At 49.5% G+C, this 21,249-nt stretch overlaps 1 protein-coding gene across 1 annotated transcript in view; it reads right to left on the reverse strand.

The window, feature by feature from the left end:
* INTS3 (integrator complex subunit 3) overlaps positions 1-21,249 on the reverse strand; it is a 39,295-nt gene that overhangs the window by 3,964 nt on the left and 14,082 nt on the right. The window contains exons 4-23 of the mRNA XM_029228029.1: positions 18,362-18,475; positions 18,084-18,168; positions 16,664-16,730; positions 14,204-14,348; positions 12,983-13,112; positions 11,605-11,702; positions 10,031-10,222; positions 8,979-9,066; positions 8,394-8,473; positions 7,843-7,934; positions 7,392-7,498; positions 6,501-6,620; positions 5,992-6,121; positions 5,473-5,527; positions 5,141-5,244; positions 4,568-4,612; positions 4,229-4,348; positions 2,487-2,640; positions 1,352-1,420; positions 409-484 (exon numbers count right to left, since the gene is read on the reverse strand). Coding sequence (XP_029083862.1) covers positions 409-484; positions 1,352-1,420; positions 2,487-2,640; positions 4,229-4,348; positions 4,568-4,612; positions 5,141-5,244; positions 5,473-5,527; positions 5,992-6,121; positions 6,501-6,620; positions 7,392-7,498; positions 7,843-7,934; positions 8,394-8,473; positions 8,979-9,066; positions 10,031-10,222; positions 11,605-11,702; positions 12,983-13,112; positions 14,204-14,348; positions 16,664-16,730; positions 18,084-18,168; positions 18,362-18,475 — 2,071 coding nt within the window. The remainder of the gene's footprint in view (positions 1-408; positions 485-1,351; positions 1,421-2,486; positions 2,641-4,228; positions 4,349-4,567; positions 4,613-5,140; positions 5,245-5,472; positions 5,528-5,991; positions 6,122-6,500; positions 6,621-7,391; positions 7,499-7,842; positions 7,935-8,393; positions 8,474-8,978; positions 9,067-10,030; positions 10,223-11,604; positions 11,703-12,982; positions 13,113-14,203; positions 14,349-16,663; positions 16,731-18,083; positions 18,169-18,361; positions 18,476-21,249) is intronic.

Consider the following 21,249-nt stretch of genomic DNA (forward strand, 5'->3'; position numbering starts at 1 on the left):
CACACACACACACACACACACACACACACACACACACACACACACACACACACACACACACACACACACACAGGGCTAATCCACTGACTATCAACACCCAGGCAGGGGTGGTATAGGGGTGGAGACAGTGATCCTAAGACTACAGGAACTTTCCCTTTCACACAAAGCATAGTTCCAAAGCCTTCATACAGCTTCTGTAGTCCCATCAGCCTTGAGGCTGGAGGACCAAGGGACTTTCACAGAGCAAAAAACAGATCCAGACAGACATTGCCTGAGGCCACACGGCAGGGTGGAATGACATTCTATCTCATTCTCAGCCCCGGAACCAGCTTTCCTGTTACTAGAAAATACACAGGGCTGCCACCCCTCTCTCTTCTCCCTGGGCACCTCAGGGCTTTGCTCACTTACTGAGTATATTGAGGACCGAGTCTTTTCGAAACATGACCAGGTTCCCCATCATCACATGGCAGACCAGCTCCTGGAGCTAAGGGGGAGAAGAGGAAGAAGGCAGAACCCATTTGGTTCTAAAAGAGGCCAGGAAGCTAGTATGGAAGCAGAAGCAGGAGGGCTCATTCAGGGAAAAAAACAGAGGAAGTGAAAACCTAGTCTTAAAGGAATGGGGAGGAAATGGCACATGACGGATGCCAGGGGCTTTGAAGGATGAAGGGGACTGGCAAAGGAGCAACTGGCTTCAGTGGTAAACACAGGCCTATTCGGAGCAAAAATAGTTAAGAAAAACTACCCCTTGTGTCCTGATGGCGGAGGGAGAACAGGCAGCTTCTCTACTTGGATGTAGTCTGGGCCTCTGAGCCATCCCAGCCTGTGCTGAGGGAAGGGCCATGGGGGGCGGGATTACAGGTGTGGGTAGGGAAAAAGCAAAGGAGGAAGGGCTCTTGAGTGCTACGCTTCCCCATCTATGAATGGGGCAAATGAGCGGAGAGAAGGAGCAGAAACGGGACCCCAGTTGAGGCCTGAGAAGGGACACAGGCCAAGCTACAGCCTCGTAGGGACCTATGCATGATAGAAAGGTCAAATAGAGATGGTCTGACCATTTTCATTCTGAGCCAAGGGGAAGACAGACTGAGAGCTTAAAAACGCAATCCCCTCGGCTTCCCGGAAGAACGGGAGTGCCCCCAAAATGTGGACAATAAGGGGAACTCCAAGCAGGACTGGCATGGCCCCAGCTCGCCTCCCAGGGGCTCCGCTTTCCTTCCCAGCCCCCAGGGCCTAAGGTGCACAGAGCTGCAGCCAGGAGCAGGGTGCCTGAGAACACAGGCTCCCTGTCTGCAGGCCGAGGGGGAGGCAGAAGCCCGTTTCCCCAGGCCTCTCGGGATGACAGCTCTATGTTCACCTGTGCTGAGTCAATAACGGCCACAATCATGTTCAGCAGCTCCCCACTCCGCAAGGTCTCATCTGGAAACTGGAGGAAAAAGAGGGAAAGTAGGGCCTAAGTCCAAAATGCACGCCTCAGCTTTCACCTCATAATTCATCGCCTCTCCCTACCACGTGCTCAGGGGATGCTGGGCTAGCCAGACATGGGGTCCTAATATAAATCCCTAAACAAAGATCCAAGAGTTATGAAGCTGGGAATTTAATCCTTAAAGAACCCAAGTTTTTAAATCTGTGTGTGCACACAGTGTGTGTGTGTGTGTGTGTGTGTGTGCACATGCATGTGTAAGGAAAGGAATGAGGAGCCATCTAGAGACAAAGCTAGAGCTGAAAGGGACTGGACATGGTGGTTAGTTAGCTCTCTGTGGAGTGGTGACAGAATTAGCATTTGCATCTCTGGCAGCAAAGAAATCCAGTCTATACTAACTCTTGCCAAAGACGAGAAGGTGTAGAGAGTGTATATATTTGGGGAGTGTGCAGGGTATGGGGTAGGCAGGGTCCCTTCTGGAGAGGCCAGTTCACCAGGGAGGGAGCTGGGCATCTGCATCCCTCCTCCCTCCAGTTTTTGGCTGACATCACTCTTCCTCCTGTTATGCCCTGATTTCCCTGTTCCTGGTAACTTTCATCAAGAGGAGGAAGAGCTGATCCTCCTCCTATGTCCCACTTCCTAGAGGAGACTCTTAGTGAACCAGGGAAATGAAAGGTGAGTCTCCACTACAGAGGCCCCGGTCTTTGAGAACCATTAGAGAGATCGGAGGGTGAGCCATCAGACGGCAAGAGGGCTTTGGATACGTGAACACGGATCTGGTCGGGGGCCCTGTCCTGGGTCCAGAGGATGGGGCCAAAGCACAGGAGACAAGTGTATAGGCCCAGACCCCAACTCACACAACAAGAATTCTGGGGGTTTTAGAGATTTTTCAAGTTGATAAAGAGAGGTAGAAGGAGGGGACGGCTGTGGTGTGGGAGGAAAGGGCCTACCGAGGCCAGCAGGGATGGGGAGAGGAGGGTCAGGGTTGTGTGCCATGAGATAATGCAGTCTCCCGTGAGCCCGCCGGCACTGCTGCCCCATCCCCGTGGATACAGATAGAGGTGCTGACCTCTGTGTAGATGGAGGGTGTGAGGTGGCACAGCAGTCGCACGTCGTCCTCCTGGCAGGCCTTCATGTCCATCATTAAGCAGGTGTGCAGGTCGCCCAGCTGGGTGGCCTGGGCAAATGACTCGTACAGGTTCATCTTCCCTGCGGCGGCTTTGCTGCAAGACCAGTTGGGCCTCAACCAGCAGCCTGACCCCAGCCCACAGTCTCAAACATCTCCTAAGTAGACCCTCACTCTAGAATCCCTTTGCTGCCCAAGATGCCCTGGGCTAATCTCTCTCATGGCCCCCCCACTGCCTTCCCTCCAAGGACTTGGTGACTTCTGGGAATTAGGAGACACTCTTCTTTCTCTCCATCTTTCCCCAGTGTTCCAGACAGGGCTCAGACCACAATTAGTGAAGAAGCTACTATCTGGTGACAGTAAAGAACAAGAGAGAGAGAGGGCTCAGGTCAGGTTAGAGAAAGCTTTCTCTCCTGCTCTTTGGGCTGTGAGCAATCAGGGCAATAACACATAGAGACCCCGAGGCTCCTACCTCACACGATATACAAAAAACTTAACTCAAAATGGGTCACAGGCCTAAATGTAAGAACTGAAACTACACAACTCTTAGAAAAACACATAGGAGTAAAGCACAAGTGACAAAAGAAAAAATAAAGTGGACTTGATCAACATTTAAAACTTTTCTGTTTCAAAGGATACCATCAAGAAACTGAACAGACAACCCACGGAATGGGAGAAAATATTTGCGAACCATACATCTGATAAGGGACATGTATCCAGAATATTTGAAGAACTCTTAAAAATCCACAAGAAAAAGACAAATACCCAATTAAAAAATAGAGATTTGAACAGAAATTTTTCCAAAGAAAATATGCAAATGGCCAATAAGCACATGAAAAGATACTCAACATCATTAGCCATCAGGGAAATGCAAATCAAAACGATGAGATACCACTTCATACCCATTAGGCTGGCTATAGTCAAAAGCCAACAAGTGTTGGGGTGCATGTGGAGAAATTAGAACGCTCACACTCTGCTGGTGGGAACATAAAATGGTCGCATCACTTTGCAAAACAGTTTGGCAGTTTCTCACAAATTTAAAAACAGTTACCATTGGACTCAAAAATTCTATATACTCAGGAAAATTGAAGACATCTGTCCATGCAAAAAGTTGTACATGAATGTTCACAGCAGCTCTGTTCACAAGAGACAAAAAAGTGGCAACAACCCAAATGTCCGTCAACAAGTGAATGGGTAAATAAATTGTGGTATATCCATACAGTGCATTGTTTAGCCATAAGAAGGAATGAAGTACGGATACACACTACCAACAGGGATAAACCTTGAAAACGTTAGGCTAAGTGAAAAAAGCCAGTCATGAAAAATCAAACACTGTATGATTCCATTTATATGAACTATCCAGAATAAGTAAATCTACAGAAACAGAAAAGCAGATCAGTGTTGCATGGGCTGGGTGAAAGGGAGAATGGGAAAGTGACTGCTAATGGGTGTGGGGTTTCTTCTTGCGGTGATGACAACGTTCTAAATTAGACAGTAGTAACAGTTGTGCATCTTCGTCAATATACTAAAAACCACTGAATTATACATGTTAAAGCTGTTATTAACACACACACACAGAAGGCCCTGGTGATGACAGCAAAGGGGGACGGGGAATCAGGTATGGTAGGACAGAGGCTCTCCAGGATGCTTCCCGGCACCTTCTTAAACGTGGGGACCACACCCACCTGGCCCTTAGGTAGTAAAGCAGGTGGTAGCCAATCTTGGGCTGCTTCTGATACAGCTCAGAGAGAAGGTCCAGAAGCAGAGAGAAGCTGCTGTTGTCTTCCTGCATCTGGCATAGGTTCCTGGAGTGGGAGATGGGAGTACAGAGGACAGCTTTACCTAGGGGAGACTCTCCTATGGCACTTCAGGGGGCATGGCTGTCTGTGCCCACTGCATACCCCTCCTCCTGGAGAGGGAGCCCCATTACCCCAGGACAGAAGCATAAGTGTGCTGATAGGGAGGATGGATGGCAGAGCAGCATCTCCTACAGCTGGACCTAAACATGAGGTAGAGAGGCTTACCTAAATATTAGGTAGAGAGGCTTCCCCACAGATTCCTCCAGGGACCTACAAGAGGAGGGTGATATATGAGAGTCCATGTGAGGGGTGGAAGGGTGGCTTGCAGGCAGATATTATGGAGAACCAGCTTGAGGCTAGATGCCAGCCTGCTCCTTTCCTAACCAACGTTAAACTTCCCACTGCCCCGGAGGCTTGCTTACAGAGAAATCAGGTTCCTAACAATGAGCCAAAATCTAGTTGTTGTCATTGCAAGTGAGAGTCTTGCCCTTCAGGGCGGTCCAGGCAAGGGTCCAATCCCACCTGAAGCAGCAAAGGCTGGGGCTGCTGGGTGCAGCAGCAGGGGCAGGACGCACAGGAGGGGTGCTAGTGCCCTGCCCCAGTACGCTCGCTGTTCGGCAGGCAAAAAATAAACCCTCGTTTAAATGAATCAGTATGTGTGAGAATAAAAACAAGTGAAGAGATGATTTTTCCCGAGTCCTCAGCAAGGTGCCTCTAGGACTTGGGTCATCCTTCTAGCTCCCTGAGGCCGAGGGGTGGGGGTGGGGTGGGCGAGTAGTCAGGAAAGATGAGCCTTACTCCTCAGTGATCTCCTCGGGCAGCACCTCCCCTCGAAAGTGGCCCTTGAAGAGCTCCTGTAGGCAGGAAGCGAGGACAGACAGCTGCTCCGAGTCAAAGTCTTCCTGGGTGGTAAGACAAGGAGGGACTATCACCACCCAGGCCCAAGCCTCACTGCTCCCACTACCCAGAGCCTCTGAACTCATCGGCTTCTCCCTCCAGGATCAGCCGGCCCCTCCCCCATCAGAGGGGGACCCATCTAGAGTAGGGGAAGGAGGCAGTCAGATGCCTGTGGGGCTTTAAGCTGGGCAGGCTGGGCTGCTTCCTCCCTTAGGGGGTGGGTTCCTCCTCACCTCCAGGACCTGGTCCACGATTTCCTGCATGACCTCACACTGGGCCTCTGTATCACTGCAGTGCAGAAGGGAGAGGAAATCTCAGGGACGTAAATGATAGCAGAGGGCAGGACACACACCCAGAACGGCGTGCTCAAGCACACTCCCGTGCACAGAGAAAACAAAGGAGCTCTGTGGGAATCAGGGCTGTGGCTGAGGAGGCCTCAGGGCAGAATCTGCTGCTCTCTGGGCAGAGGCCAAAGACACGGGAAATCCCCATAGTCCTGCGCTTCGGATCTCAGAGGCTCTTCTACTCAGAACCTTGGAGTGAGAGCCTGGGATGCTGGGGAACATGGCTGCCCCCTCCCAGCCCACACCCTCCAACCAAAACTGCAGAAGGCATCTCCCATGCAGCTTCAACCACGTCTCCACACACCCCTACCACGTCCCCTCCAAACCCACCACTCTGCCACCCCACTAAGCTCCAGGTAGAAGCCCAGGGCTGGACCTCCGGAGTTTGAGAGCAGGGCCAGCACCCACCTCCCCTTCTGAAGCTGGAGCACTTTGTCCCTCAGGGACTCATCCAGCTGGTCAAGGTAAGGGGTGATATCGACTGGCTCTTCCACCACTGTCTCCTTGATTGGGTGGAAGCGAAACTCTCTCTTCTTTCCTGAAGAGAGTGATTTAGGAAAGAATTCACTTGGCCCAGACACGAGAAGCAGAGACAGCCCCCTGAACAGTTTGGCCCTCCTGACATGCGCCTCGTGTGCACCGTTCACTCAGAGCTGTGAGTGCCTGAAGCACTTCCCTGAGCGTGTGCGTGTTCTAGCCTCAGGAGGCAAGAGAGGGCAGGGACCACTTCTCCTTTTTACCCTCCTGCTTCAGTGCCAAGTGCAGGGTTCTGCACCTTGGAGTCTCATCCAGGAATCCTGTTAACAAAACTAACTCAGAGAGGCAAAGATGACAGAGAGACTGCAGAGAGGCTGCTCCTGCCAACCAGTCCTCTCGGGATTGACACAAGGCTGAACTACCTCTGCTGCCAGCCTCACCTTTGCTGTTGAGATCCTCCTCATCGTCACTAAAGGCTGCCTCTGCGTTGTCATAGCAACTCTCATCCTTGTCTGACATGTGGTTGTCCATCTCCATGGAAACTGGCTCCTCAATTTTGACTTGGGAGTAAAGAAAGACAAGGCATTATTTGATGGCCTCCTCTGTCCCATGCTCCTGGGAAAGGGAGACTAAAGGACAAGTGGGAGGAAAAGGAGTTCATGACCTAAATGGAATATGAATTCTGGAAGGACAGGTGTCTTGTCCTTAACCCTCCAGGGCTTTTGGTGGGGATTTTGCTAGGAATGAGAGCAGCGCAGAACCTGCCTCCTCTATGCTCGCTGAGGATCAGCAAGTAGATAAGACCAGGTACAGTCCCAAGTGCTCTTTAATTTAAAACTAAGTTGGGAAGCTCTGCTTGGCTTAAGCCCTTACCCCAGAACAAAAAAGGAAGGGGATGTGTGTTTGTGTTTGTGTGTGTGTGTGTCTGGAACTGGAAGCAAGATTTGAGACCCAATATGACAGTCTCTCATCAGAGGCCAGGATCTGGGGCTGGGAAGAGAGAAGAGATGGGCAAAGCTTAAGTGAGATAAACGCACATTCCATGAAGGCCTTCGACCTACTGAGGAGAGGTTAGTAAGAGAAAAAAATTGGAGTTAAGAGAACAAGAGAGCTTAGTGAAAAGCAGATAAGATTAGATGGAGAGGGAGAACCAAGGAAGATGACACAAAAATGAATAAAAGAAAAAACTAGGGAAAGAAAAATTGAATGGGACAGTGTCACAGGGTAGAGCACTACACAGGGATGACATCCTAAGCAAGGGTTCTAGTCTGAGCACCCTGGATGTCTCCATCCCTCTTTTGAAACAGGTGATGGAATGGATGGGTCTGTACCTTCCACAGGTGGGCTGGGAGAACTGCAGAACTCAGGAAACTTCTCCCTCAGCATGGCCCGCAGCTCCTTATCCAATTTAGGGTTGTCAAATAGGGGAGCCAAATGCCTAATGGGGAACATGAATGAAGGTCAATATCAGAGCTCCTCACTTCTAACGCAACATGGAGTTAAGCAAATAGGTTTAAGCCCAACTGGAACAATTGGGCCATACTCAGATCCTTGGGAAGGGTCACCAGGGCACAGGGAAGGCATTTGGTGCCCTCTGCAAGAGAGAAATTCCTCTAAGAGTCAAGAGGACATATGCCTAGCAGTCTGCGGTGGAGCCAGTACTTTTTATACCTCTTGAGGGAAAGGGTCAGCAGTGGTACAGCAGTATCTGGATGTGCCCGACCTAGTGAAAAATGAGAAAACAACCCATTTCCCTGCCCCACAGACACATAAAGTCCTTACGCCAGGACCCGTTTCTCCACAATGTGATTGAGGGAGGAAAAGACACCCTGCCGCACATGGCCCTCCAATGGTGGATAGAAGTTGGGAATGATCTGAAAGGGAAGAAGAGGAGGAGCGAATGAGCACAGGACCTTCCATCCAGAGTGTTCTGCTGAACTAGATCTAAAAAGCTGCTTTGGTTTTAATCAGGAGACACTGGGAAGTATGGCTGCAGAAAGGACTGGAATGTTCCTGATTGTCCTGTGCTGCTAAAATGGGAAACTCCTACTCAACCTGGCTGCTCCTCAAGGAGACCAGATTTTACCTTGAGTCATCATCCTTGAAGCTGAGAAACCCAGTGGAGTCATGGAAAGATTCAACTGGAGACAGTGGGAATGAGGAAAAGAAGCATTCACTAACTTGGGAGATAGGACCCATGGCCATGACCCACTTCTGCTCCCACAGTCAAGGGGCACTGGGAAGACCTATGCACTGACCTACAAGGTTAGAAGGGACACACACTTAACTCTGCCCAGGCAGCATGGGGAGAGAACGAGGGCTGTGGCACTTACGCGGCACATGAAGTCCAGGAGTGTGGCGGTGATGGCGGGGTGGGGCTTCATAGAGTGATGCATGACCAGGATGGCTGGCTCTGGAGAATGTGGGATTAAAGGGCCCCCCCACATCAGACAGTCTATTTCCAGCTCCATACAATGAGGTATCAATATGTATGAATGGCTCCAGAGAAAGCTATGTCTATCCCCGCCCCCCTCGTCCTGCTGAGCAGACCCAAAAGCAGACAACCCCCAAAACAGCTCATAGCCCTCGTCTCCCTTCTTGTCCCCAGCATTCAGCTTGGAGGAGGGAGGTAGTAGGAGAAGAGAAGCAGGAGCTAGCACAGCCTTTTCCTCTGCCTGGGCCCTCCCCACTCAAGCCCAAGCCTAAGGCTATGGGGCGAAGGGGGTGGAATGATCGCTTAGCCTCATCAAAGCAATTTTCCTTTTAGGTCAAGGGAGCAGTGATGAGGAACAACGGAACTGCTCCCAGATAAGCTGCCTCCACACCACGCTGCCCTCAGATTTATGGCCACTATCACTGAGACAAGGCAGCAGGGCTTGGGGGATGGGGAGTGCTGCTGCCTGGTCTCGGTCACATACCTATGTTCATAATGCTATCCTTGTCTGGGCTAAAGAACAGCCAGTCGTAAAACAAAGCCAGCTTGGCATTAGAGGCAGCGACGTTTGACTGGAAAAAAAAGAAGAAAAAAGAGGGCTAGTTTCATCAACCAGCTCCCTTTCCTTCAGAAGCCCAAGGCAGATTCCAGGGCCCACGTGACTGCTCCAGCCATGAAATTCAGTTTCTAGTGAGACAGGGTAGAACACCCCGCAGGGTTGAAGGCACCCAAATCTGTATATGAGTGTGAGTACCCTGTGGTCTCACCAACCAACGGCCTGGGTTCTCACGCATTCAGTAGAACACATCCTTGATCCCACAGGGAGAACAGCTGGGCCTAGTGGGGCGGTCCCCTGATCACCCCTGAGCTGAGACACTCAGACTAGCCCAGCAGCTGCCTGTGCTGAGCTCCCCAGGCACATTCCTGAAGGAAAGACCCTTAGGCATAGCTTGTTGTTATATCTGAATCAGCACATTCCAAGGACCCAGTCAGATGGGGGAGGGGGAACTCTGTCAGAAGAGGTCAGAGGGCAGCTAGATGCCAGAGAACAAGTTTCCCACCCCGGGCACAGGGAGGAAACGCTGGGAAGGAAATGGCTCCACTGCGGATTCACTATGTTTGGAGAAGGGAAGTATCCAGAGCTGATGCCAAAAGGCATGGAAGTGAGGGTCTAAGGAACACAAGACCTGAATCTGAGTCAGGAACAATTCAGAGGAATAATCACATGTGGTTTCTGGAAGCTGATAGGAAAGACAGGGATGCCTCAGAAACCCAGGCTTGGAGATTGGCAGTAAAGGTACAGATGAACCTGTTCAACCCTAAACCCACATGGGAAATAAAAAGTGTAAGTAAACTTCTAGAGACACTAAGGGAGGCGGGGCAAAGGCTGAGACACTCAGGAAGAAGAGAGTGAAAGAAGGGTCCTTAGCGGTCGGGTGGCCCAGAGGGTCAGGAAGAAGCATGGAAGTGTGAGACACAAGGGAAAGAGGGGCCCTTCACCACCCAACAGCCTCCACCCCATGCCCAGTCCCTCACCGTGCATGTTGTCAGAAGCCAGCCAATGATGGCCCACCGGGGCAAGATATCTGAACTCAGCACTTCATTAGAAGGGTGGACAACCCCACAGATGTAGCGAATGAGGTCACAGCGCAGAGACTGACTGTCTGGGGTTGACAGATACTGGCGCTGGAACCAATCCTGGTATCGCTTTTGTTGACCAAACCGCACCTGGGGGAAGAGGACGTTAGAAAGAAAACTGGGAAGGGAGGGTGGGGTCTCTGGACGGAGGGAAATGAGCACCATTCAACTCTAGGCTTGACCTAGACCTCAATTTCTTCCCACAACTTATTCATTAATTCGTATTGTCTCTCAAGTCTCCCTGCCTTTGGGAAGACATCCTGATTTAAATCTTCCTTGATTTAAAAAAAAAAATGTTGTCTCCGCAGCACTGACTGAAAGCTTCCTGAGGCTGAATGACCTAACAGGATCATTATCCAAAGCATACAGACTCTCCAAACCTTGCATCAAGTCCTTCCCCTAAACAGACTCTAAGTGGATACAAATAGCAACCCTAAGGGGAAAGATCTAGATTTCCTCTTCTATTCCCAATTCAACCAAAACAGAGAGCAGAAAGGTTAAAAAAGCAAAAAAACACTAAACCAACACCGTCCAATAGAACTTTCCGCAATACAACTTTCTAGATGGTGGCTACTGAGCACTTAAAATGTAGCTACTCCAACTGAGGTATTGAACTTTAAATTATATTTAACTAATTTAAATTGCAACATGTGGCTAGTGGCTACCATATGCAACAGCCCAGATCTATACAGTTCTCCTGTATGACTTGGGAAACCGTAAGTTGGCTAGAGCAGTGGTTCCCTAACACCAGACTGGCTGCAGAGGGATTGCTGCCTGGAAAGTCTGTTACAAATACAGATTCCACAAGTAGATTCTCTGGGAGAGTAAGACCCAGGAAGGTGTATTTTTTTTTTTTTTTGCAGTACACGGGCCTCTCAATGCTGTGGCCTCTCCCGTTGCGGAGCACAGGCTCCGGACGCGCAGGCTCAGCGGCCATGGCTCACGGGCCCAGCCGCTCCGTGGCATGTGGGATCTTCCCGGACCGGGGCACGAACCCGCGTCCCTTGCATCGGCAGGCGGACTCTCAACCACTGCGCCACCAGGGAAGCCCAGGAAGATGTATTTTTAACATGCTCCTCAAGCAATGCTGCCATAATTCAGCCATGTTTGGAAACCAAAAGGCCGTAGCTCTCTTCCTGAGGTCATGGTTCACCCAGAGGAACCGTGAGTTTAATTTCCCAGAAGGAGCGCTCTCACTCTACCCTTTCATAGCACATTTCACACTTGTAAATTACATTATTTGTATACAAGTATTGGTTTAATGACTGCTTTAGGTAGACTGAAAGCTTCACAAGAACCGGAATTGTAAGCCTTGCTCAACACTGTATCCCCAGTTCTTAGCTCCATGCCCAATCACACACTTGACCATCCCTCTACCCGGCAGTAACCAAGCGTAAGACATCTACAGGCTGAAGGAAGAAGCCTAGGCCAGCACCTGCAGCTTCTCTTCCTGCTGCAGTAGGTTAGCTTACCCGGGATGTCATGAAGAGGAGCTTAGTCTCCATGTCTGGGGTTAAACGACATGCTAGGAATTTTCGAGATGTTCTTGACTGAAGAAGCTGTAGGATACCTGAACCAAGGGTGCAAGGGAAGAGAAAAGAGAAGGCTGAGGACCAGAAGGAATAGAAAGCAGGTGGGCAACCTGAGCCAGGTACTGATGGCCAGTGGTCTTGCTCATGGGGAAATTCTAAGACATGACCAAGAGGTCGAGCACAGGTATAAGTTGGGGTTCTAACCAGCACCTGAATCATCTGCTCCAACCAACCACCATCCCCAGGACCAAGATATATTCATTCTTTTCTTCTACTGGCCATCCAGAGCCCCCTACTCACTTCACTCCAGGTGGCAACATGTGGGAAAGTTAGGGAAAAATACGGGGAGCCCTAGCCTCTCTTCCTGCTCCTGACCGTCCCATCACTGGGTCCTGGGATCAATGTGGGTTGTGGCATAAGCACGAGCTCTGGAGTCAGACAGACCTGGATCCAAATCCTGCCTCTGACACTTACTAGCTGTGTGGCCTTGGGCAAATTACTTAATCTCCTTGAACCTCATTTTCTTTACCTGTAAACATGGAAAGTAAAATATCCATCTTACAGGGGTGTCCTGAGGATTAAATGAGTTAACATACATGAGCCTAGCACACAGTAGGCACTCAAAACAACTCAATACACGTTCAATATAAGAGCAGTACAACATAAGGTAAAACCAGGGCTTTCTTCTGCTTTCCTGACTACTGCACTAATGTTATGTGTGCACATGTACGCGCACACACGTGCGTGCTAGACGCGGGGTGGGCAAAGATGCACAGTCACTGTTTAGACCATGAGGACCCTGGGAAGGGCAAGGGAAATGTAAAGGGCCTTGCTGGCAGAGGCACACAGAGACTCTTTTCCTCCCCCGAAGAGGATTTTGGCCAAGCTGGATCCTTGGAATTCAGAGGCATGACTGCTCCTGGGGAGAGGCCTTCGCTTACAGGACAAATTCCAGCCCCTCTGCTGACTCAGTCTCACAAGCTGACCTCTGACACCCCTGACAGACTCAGTGAAGCTGGAAACCGGTCATCAGCTCCCCTCTTGAGCCAAAGAGCTGCCGCGACAGGAGGAGGAGGAGGATCACAGCTCTCTGTCTCACTTTCTCTTAAATGACAGCTGGAGCCTGCCTAGTAGGGGCTGTCTGGGAGGGAAGCACCTGAACTGTCTGTGTGCCCTGCCATTCCTACACCCAGCTGTGCTTGGCAGAGACTGCCCAGTCCCAAGCTTCCTCAATCTGACTGCCAACGCTCTCCTTTCCACCAACCTCTGCCCTCTTGACGCCACCTCTCAAGAACAGGCTGCCCCAACCCTTGCTTACCTGTGAACTGAGGACTCAAGGCCTGAGGGTTATGGATAATATCTTTCCAAAGCAGTTCAAATTCTGGTATCCTGGCAACATTCTGAAGTAGTCTTACGAGGTCTCGGCCAATCATCAAACATTCCATGAACTAGATGGGGGGGATGGCAGGAAACAGGAAAGAGAATAGAAACATGGATTGTTTACCTGTTGCAAGGAGGAAGGAACAACATGTTCTAGGCAGGGGAGGAAAGAGGGTCGAAGCGGTTATACGATTTTTTCTGGAACCAAGGGTTGGCTCCAAGCTGTTCAGGGGAAGACAGCTGAAGTGGGGGACTGATATCAAGGATGAGAGGTTACTGGAAACTGCGGAAGCCCTGCTGGTTTTCACATTAATCCGTTGCCCTGTCCTCCGAGAATTGTTTCACTCCGGGTCAAGGGATACTAAGACTCAAAAAGGCTAGGGCTGGCAAGCTGAACCCCAGACATCTTACCCCAGAACTTGCTTGGTCCAACAGAACATTCTATGGTAATGGAAATGATTTCTATCTGTGCTGTCCAAAAGGATACCCATTAGCCACAGATGGCTAATGAGCACTTGAAATGTGGCTAATTCAACTAAGGAACTGAATTTAAAATTTTTATCTAATTTCAATTAATTTTTTTTTTTTAGGCCATGCTGTGTGGCATGCGGGATCTTAGTTCCCTGACCAGGGATTGAACTACGCCCCCTGCATTGGGAGAACAGAGTCTTAGCCACTGGACCGCCAGGGAAGGCCCTAATTTCAATTCATTTTAATTTATATTGCCACATGTGGCTAGCGGCCACTGCATCAGACAGCTTAACTCTAGCATCTCTCTCCCTTGGGAGATCTGACAGTGGACGATTCTCAATTCCACGTGATCCTGGCAATTGCCCAGGTGGGTAGGTGGGGAAGACAACCTAACAGTGGGAACACAAGGCAGCTTCTGTCTGCGGTGTGCTGTGCAACAGTGTTCATGAAGCTGACCAGGAAAACCCCTCGGGTGCCGGCGTAACCGGCAGCACTCTAGGAACCAGGGCTACTCCACACTAATTTCTCCATCCTTCTATCCTCATCTGTCTTAGACTGATGAAAAAACAACCGGCCTTGAACCACCTCCATCTCTCCAACACAACACCTCTGACCCCAGATCACCACACAGAACAGAAAGATGTGTCCCATCCTGGGTTTCACTTCCCCACACAGTTTTTGTCCTCACCCGCTCCCGAAGCAGTGAGATGCAGAAGTCCACCTCCTTCTGCCGCAGGGCCTGCAGCTGGGCGGTCCCATGGTGGTCCACGATGAGGCGGAGGTATGTGTAAACAGCCATGGCAATGAGGATGCTGCTCTTCAATACCCATTCCCTGCAGGGAGGGAAGACACTGGCACCTGTACTCCGTCTAGACCCTCCCAATTCACCCCCACACTTGGCTCCAGTGCCTCACAGATGTTTGATGACTAGCACTCGGAGTAAGTTTTTGGTTCCTTAATTGGCCGCTCCTGCTGTCGTTAACTATCTTGGACTATTAACTGGCTAAGGTAGGGACAACTTCCTCCCACTCTACCAAGTGCCCGATAAAGGTTAAGTGCTAAATAAAAGCAATCTCTCTACCACGTAAGAACTTAGCTTCCAATAAAATAATTTTGTTTGTTGACTCCGTCACTCAAACATTAACTGAGTGCCTATCGTGTGCCAAGCACTGTCGAGGTACAAGGGACAGAGATAAGCCAGAGCTTCTGCCTGGCTCAGACTACAAAGAAAAAGGTTTGGAAGTGTCCCTCAGTCAGTGGTTCGTAAAGTGTGGCCCAAGGACCTCTGGGGATTACCAAGACCCTTTCAGGACCCTGGAGATTTCAGAACACACTGTGTCAGCTTGTCATTAGCAGCCCACCATGTCACAAACCTTCCCCTGGCTTGCTCTCTAGCCACTGATCCCACACTCCCAGTCAATGAATCACCTGCCTTAAATCATAACCTGAAAAGAAGAACGAGATTTTGGATAGCAAACCTGTTTTCTCGCGAGTTTTAGACGTTCCCTGAGGAAAGGGGGAAATGAAAGAGTTGTGCGTTCCCTGCTGCTTGAAAAGGGGTGTTAAGACACAGTGGGGAGATTACAAAGACTCCAATGCTGGCTCAAAGCACCAAAACTGGGGAGCTGTCTCCCCCAAGCAAGTAGTTTTTAAGGGCTTTGGCACCCCTGCTGGAAGGCAGGGAACCAGAGGAAGAAGACAGGGAGTTTAATTAATCCAACCAGGCAACATCCCGATTCCGGAAAAGTGCTCAAGCCACCTAATTAAGAGACTCTGGCCTTTTCCTTTCACAGAATGAAAGCAGCAGCCAAGGACACAGGGATGGGTCTCCCTCCCACACCTGCTATCTTTTAATTCCATAGCCCTAGAAACACTTGGGAAGGAGTGACAGGGAAGGTGTGGAAGAGGACAGTTTTAAACTTCTAGGGACTCACTTGCATCAAAGGATGTGAGTTTTTTGGAGGGCAGGAGAAAAGGTAGGGCAGTTATCTGACACCTGTACACTAAGACTGCACTCTAACTGCCCAAATGAGCGGAATTCTGCTTTAAGGTATGGGAACAGGAGGTATCTGGCACCAGGGACAAAATGAGAAAAATCACTTTTTAGGAAGATTTGCTAGTGATGAATGTAACTGAATCCTGGGATGGGGTAATGAACAGAAAGACAGATGAAAGTGAAACCCTCTGACCCAGGGCGTTAGGAAGGTACAGCGACCTAAGAGAAGCAGAGACCTGGTAAGAAACCACTAGGATCTCATGTGCTGTGTGCTGGTACCAAAGACGGAAGAAGTGCCGCCAGCCGCACCTGCAGCTGCGCATCCAGGCCCAGGGCACTAGGTGGCACTGCTCGGCAGACCTGGCACAGCTTTCAAGCTCCGGCAGAGCACAGAACACAGCCACCTCTTTCACAAGTGTGAATAAGGGAGGAGGTCCATTCTTCTAAACCATCGGAAATATGGAGGCTATCAGCCCTCTCAATCACGTGACTACTCTGGTGTCCTCTCCCAGAATAGACTCTGAAATCAAGCAACAGGAAGACTGAGGCCACAGGACTCAGAGGTAGGCCTCACCCCCAAACAAGTTCATATATGGAACAGCCCTCCTATTTTCTGGTCCTTTACTTTGATGGGGAAGGGAAAGAATCAGCTGGAAAGCCTCATGCCCTCTGCACCACTGGTCTCAGTGGCCTCCTCACTCCCACCACCGCCTGTGCCACTTCAACAAAAGGGGGGCACGGGTAGGATGGATAGTCTTGCAAGGGAGAAAAGGGGTACCTGCCAGGCCTGGGTGGCTGGCTGGCCCTACTCTGCTGAGCTCATTCTCCCCCACCTCCCCCCAAAAGATAAACATTCCATGGAGGTCTGGATCAAAAATAAACCCTTATCAGATGAAACGAGTTTTTCCTGGGCTCCGAGAGATTTTAGCAGACCTTCTTTCCCACTCCTTCATCCCTGGGCCATACCATGGCATTAATTCCTTCACTTGCCACCAATACACTGGTCTCTCCCTCCCCCACCTCATCCCCTCTAACCTAAGGTGTTCTTGGGCCACTAACAGTCCTCACACAACCCTTGCATCCCCATTCCCCACACTCACACCCACTGAGGCCATATTTGGCTCTTGCCCCACCCTTCACGATAGACTCTACCTCTGCTCCATCAGGATATCCAGAACACTCTCTGCCAACCAGATATTTTTTGCCGTAACATCCCCACCTGATCAAAGGGGGAGAAAACAGAGAATCAGAATGGCTCTGATTAGTGACTCAGCTAATCCAGTACACTTCTTCACCATCTTACTGGTCCATCCCTAACTGTTATCCCATCACTGATGTTCTGAGTGCTGGAAAGACTGTCTTCTGTTCTGCAACACTTTAAGGTTTCCCCCTTTGACTCCAGAGAGAAGGGAAGGGAAGGTTTGGAATTTTTCCAGAAACCAGAACTGCTACTTTTCCATAGACAGGGGGTTGGAATGGGAATACTTTGACCCCTGAAAGGGAATGTCTGGGAAGGAGATATGAAAAGCCCATGCTTGGAAAGAAAGGATGGTATTTCAGACAGGGCCTGAGAAGTGCAGGTGGCTAGCAAGAGCTGCGGTCCAGCCACTGGATGTCCCAAATCCTGTGTCAGGCTCATGACAGGCCAAGGGTTTCTTGCTTCCAGGTATCACAGTCTTGAGTGCTTGCTATGAAACTTCCTGGGGCTGAATTAAACATTCAGTAATGCCAGACCTAAGTCTTAGGATGAGAAGTGGGGACTCCCTATTTGGGAGAAGCCAAACAGGGAAGAAAGTACCAGCAGAGTGGATAAAAACAGCCAGCACAACAATGCTATGCCTTGCCCCAGGTCCTAATTTAAAAATTCCATGTTCACAGAGTCACACATCACATAGATTAAGGTTTATACACATCACAACAGGAGCATCAGTGTTGTACAAAATCCTGAAGAGGAAGCAAAGAACCAAGGGGCAATGGTGAGATAGAGAGGCAGGGTCATTTTTAAACAAACACATGTAATTTTGGGAATAGAAGTAGCAGGGGCAGGCCTCTTGGATGTTCAGTGGCTCAGACAGATGTCACTGATGCCAAGAAGATAACAAAACCTAAATGTCAGGGTCTGTTCTGTGACACAGTTCGTCCCTCAAACTGGCCCCAAGTGTTCAGAACATTGAGATGGAGCCAGAGAAGATGCCCGGGTTTCTGAAAGTACAGTGTGATGAGAACCAATTATTTTGCCCTTACTTCTCTCCCCATTCCTTCCAGATTCTTCCTGATCCAATATGCCACGAAACCCCAGAGTGAGGACTGGTTACAATAGGTCAACTATTTTATACCAGGCCTCGAGTTTGGCAGGAAGGAAAAGGAGGCAAGACTTATTGCTTCAAAAGGCCCCCAGAAATTTTTCAATTTCTTTCTGCAACATACGTGGCCAGAAGATGCCTGGGTCAAAAGGAAAGAGTCTAAGCAATCCAGGAATCAAGTCCCTTAGGTACTTAATCATTCTCCATTGCCTGGATTTACGCTCTGGGCTGCTCTCCTTTCTTCTTTACGTTCTTGCCATCCAACTCACCGGCAATCTGCTTCATGAATGTCATGCAAACACCATCGGCTCCCAGAACCCCACTCTTCACTAGTTCCCGTACCAACCACACCAACTAAAGGAGAGAGGAAAAGACAGATGAAGAGAAAGTCCTGTGAATTTGAGAAAGGGGCTAATCCAATCACATTAGAATTTAGGTGTACAAAGGTAGTGGTATGTTACCCCCGATTCCTCCTTCCCTTCCCCTTAGGAGAGGATCCATTCTGTTAAGTCTCTGAGCTGGATCTCTCTTTTCTTTCTGGCCTTACCTGAGTACGGCAGGTATCCTGCAACTTCAAGTACTTCTCCATAAGAATCTGGTTGATTTTATTCAGGACAATATTCATGCCGTCACGACTCACCAGAGCCAAGTCCCGGTAACACTGTGAGAAGTGAGGTTTGTGAGCAGCCAGCAAGCTGAGGACAGGCTCCTGATCCCACTCATTGTGGGCCCCCTGCCCCCTGGCCTCTCCAACTTGAATACCACCAATGCGATATGAGTGGCAATGAAAGACTTTCCACTCTGGAAGGCAGCTATGTTCACCACTGTACCACCAACGCAAAGACTTTCCACTCTGGATGCCATCCTTCCACCCCAAGCCTACCCCTTGCTCCGTCACATAGGGTGGGGAAAAGGGACTGACCTATTCTAATAAGGCAGAAAAGCCTGCTAAGAAAGGCTCCCTGCCCCTACCTCCCTTCTTAGGAAGCGTCACACTGTTTGATGCCACCAGCTGAGCAAAACAGGTGGAGGCCATCTGCTTTTCATCTGCCAGTAAAAGGTCACTGCAGAATGGGTTTGGTTGAATAGCTTGGAAAGGATCTCAAAGAGATTTTTAGACTTGTATTGACACAGCCAGATGAAGTAAAAGACTAGGAGTATTAAGGAAAGAGGCTTCAGAGACCATGACCCCGGAAAGAAGGGGCAGAACCAAACCAAACTTCCTTAACTAAACACCTTTCTACTTTTCTCTGGGCTGCGCTTTGCTTCTGCCAAGTATTAAAAAAGGAGGCGTTTTAAGCACACCCAACTCTGGGGGAGGTGAGGGAAGGCATGCCAATTTCCTCTGAGAGCTCTTGTTTCTCTTCCCGCTAGAGCTTTTCTCACCCTGTCTCTCTACAGAGACCAGACTCCTGGAGGACCATCTTAGGGGACCTCATTAGCAATCTCCTTAGCCTGCTGAGTTCTACGCTGTCCGGGTCTCAGCACAAAGGGTAAAATTTAGATAGGCAGTATCCCACAACCTTAGAAGGCCAGTAGCAAGGACAGCATCAACAATAATAGTAATTATAATAGGGAACATGCATTGGCGTTGTGCACAAACTTTATATTCTCTTTATTGCATTTGAATCACATAATCACCCTATTTATTAACATCTCTGTTTTTACAGATGAGGAAACAGGCACAGAGAGGTTAAAGTGATTTGCCCCAGGTCACATTAGAGATAAAAGGAAGATTCAAGTCCCAGCACTGCAACTCTACACTCCATGCTCTTAACCACCCCATACCACCGTTAGAAATAACTAAAATGAAACGAGGCTGCTGGGGATGTAGGTAAGTGTTTAGAGTGGCTTCGTGACTACTACACTTCTAAACTCGTTCATCCTAAGCATTCAAAAGAGAAGTGCTGATATTCCTCAAGAACCCTGCTCCCTAGCCTTGGTGTGTCTAGGGACTCCTAAGAGATTAGCTATTGCTACTTCCACTTCCTCTATTGTCCTTAAGCCAAAACAAGCTATCTGATAAAAATACGAACACTTCGAGATTCCCCCATGTGCCATAAACGTTTCAAATCCAAAGGAGAATTTGATTATCCTCTGAATGCATCTGCAGAAGGAGGGCTGGGAGATCAACAGTACAAGCAAGGGAACAAGAAAGAGATAAGAGAACCCAGTGACCTACTGCCAAGTGCCAGTCAGTAAATGTGGTTCAGCCCTGGAGCCTCCCCTGGAGGAGTGAGTGACAGGATGGGCAGAGGACTGAGGGAAGCAGAGGCAGAAGGGAAACCTATGTCAGGCCAAAGATAGAGACACTACTAACTAGTAGTGGAGGAGCAGAGAGGAGAACAGAGAGGAGCCCTGTCTGTTCAAAACAAAAGCAGAAATCCCAGAAATGCAGAAGAGACCCAGGACAGGGAAGGAGGACAGCCCCTCAGGAGACATAGGGTCAGATGAAGCAAGCAGATTCTGTCTGCCTAATTCCATGCTCCATCTGGGACCTTATCAACCACAACTGCTGGTAACACATGGCAGCTCATGGTACCAGGAGTATCATATTCCTGATGCTGCAGTTGTCCCTCCAAACTCTGTGCCAGTTTGCTGCCTGGCTTGGAAGATAAGTAGATGGGGAAAAAAACTCAGTGGGAAACAGAGAAGAGGTATTCTCTCAAAAGAAAAGAGAGGTGACAGAATGGTGCTGAGGTAGCGTATCTGTCCTGTGTTGGGAGTAGTGATATTCCAGCCTAGGCCCTCATAGCCCCCAGCTTTCTTTCTGGAGCTGCCTGCTGAGAGAAGCATGAACCAAGAACTGCCAGGGCCTGGACTTGACCTTTGATGAAGAGGGAACTTGGCATCGATGTTAAACCCTTTCCTATCACCTGTATCTACTGACAGCGAGAGGCTGCACAGAAGCTAAGGCCTCCAACTTAGCCTCCCACCACATTGCAGTCCCCCAGCCAGGCCTGCTCCCAGCTATTCAGTTCAGACATCAAATAGGAAATAAACTCAAAGAATATAAACACAAGAGCTGCCAACGCAAGTTAAGAAGGTAGAACTGGAACAAGATCCACGCCATGCATGTTCCACTCTCCACCAATACCTGACTGCTCTCTCCTTAACTAAGTTCTCGTGTTTAGCTCCACCTACTAAGAAGTCCCAGAGAGCTGGTCCTAACTCTTTGAACCTGCCTGCCACCACTGACAGCGGCTGCTCAGCTCATGCCTTCCCAGAGCAGGTTTCTGATGTGTTCAAGACTCAGTTTCCACTACCACCTTCTCCAGCATCCCCACCTCCCACCTCTCAGGCCATGGAGATGTAGGAACAGCAGAATCTCCAACCCACCCTGAGGTTTCTGTTCCAGTGACAGAATTAACTCCAAATAAACCCTTAGGAAACACTCCCCTTGTTTTTTTTTTTTTTTTTTTTTTTAACATCTTT

The sequence above is a fragment of the Monodon monoceros genome, unplaced genomic scaffold (genome assembly GCF_005190385.1).
Source record: "Monodon monoceros isolate NGI ecotype Baffin Bay Population unplaced genomic scaffold, NGI_Narwhal_1 Super_Scaffold_18, whole genome shotgun sequence".
Taxonomy (NCBI): Eukaryota; Metazoa; Chordata; class Mammalia; order Artiodactyla; family Monodontidae; genus Monodon; species Monodon monoceros.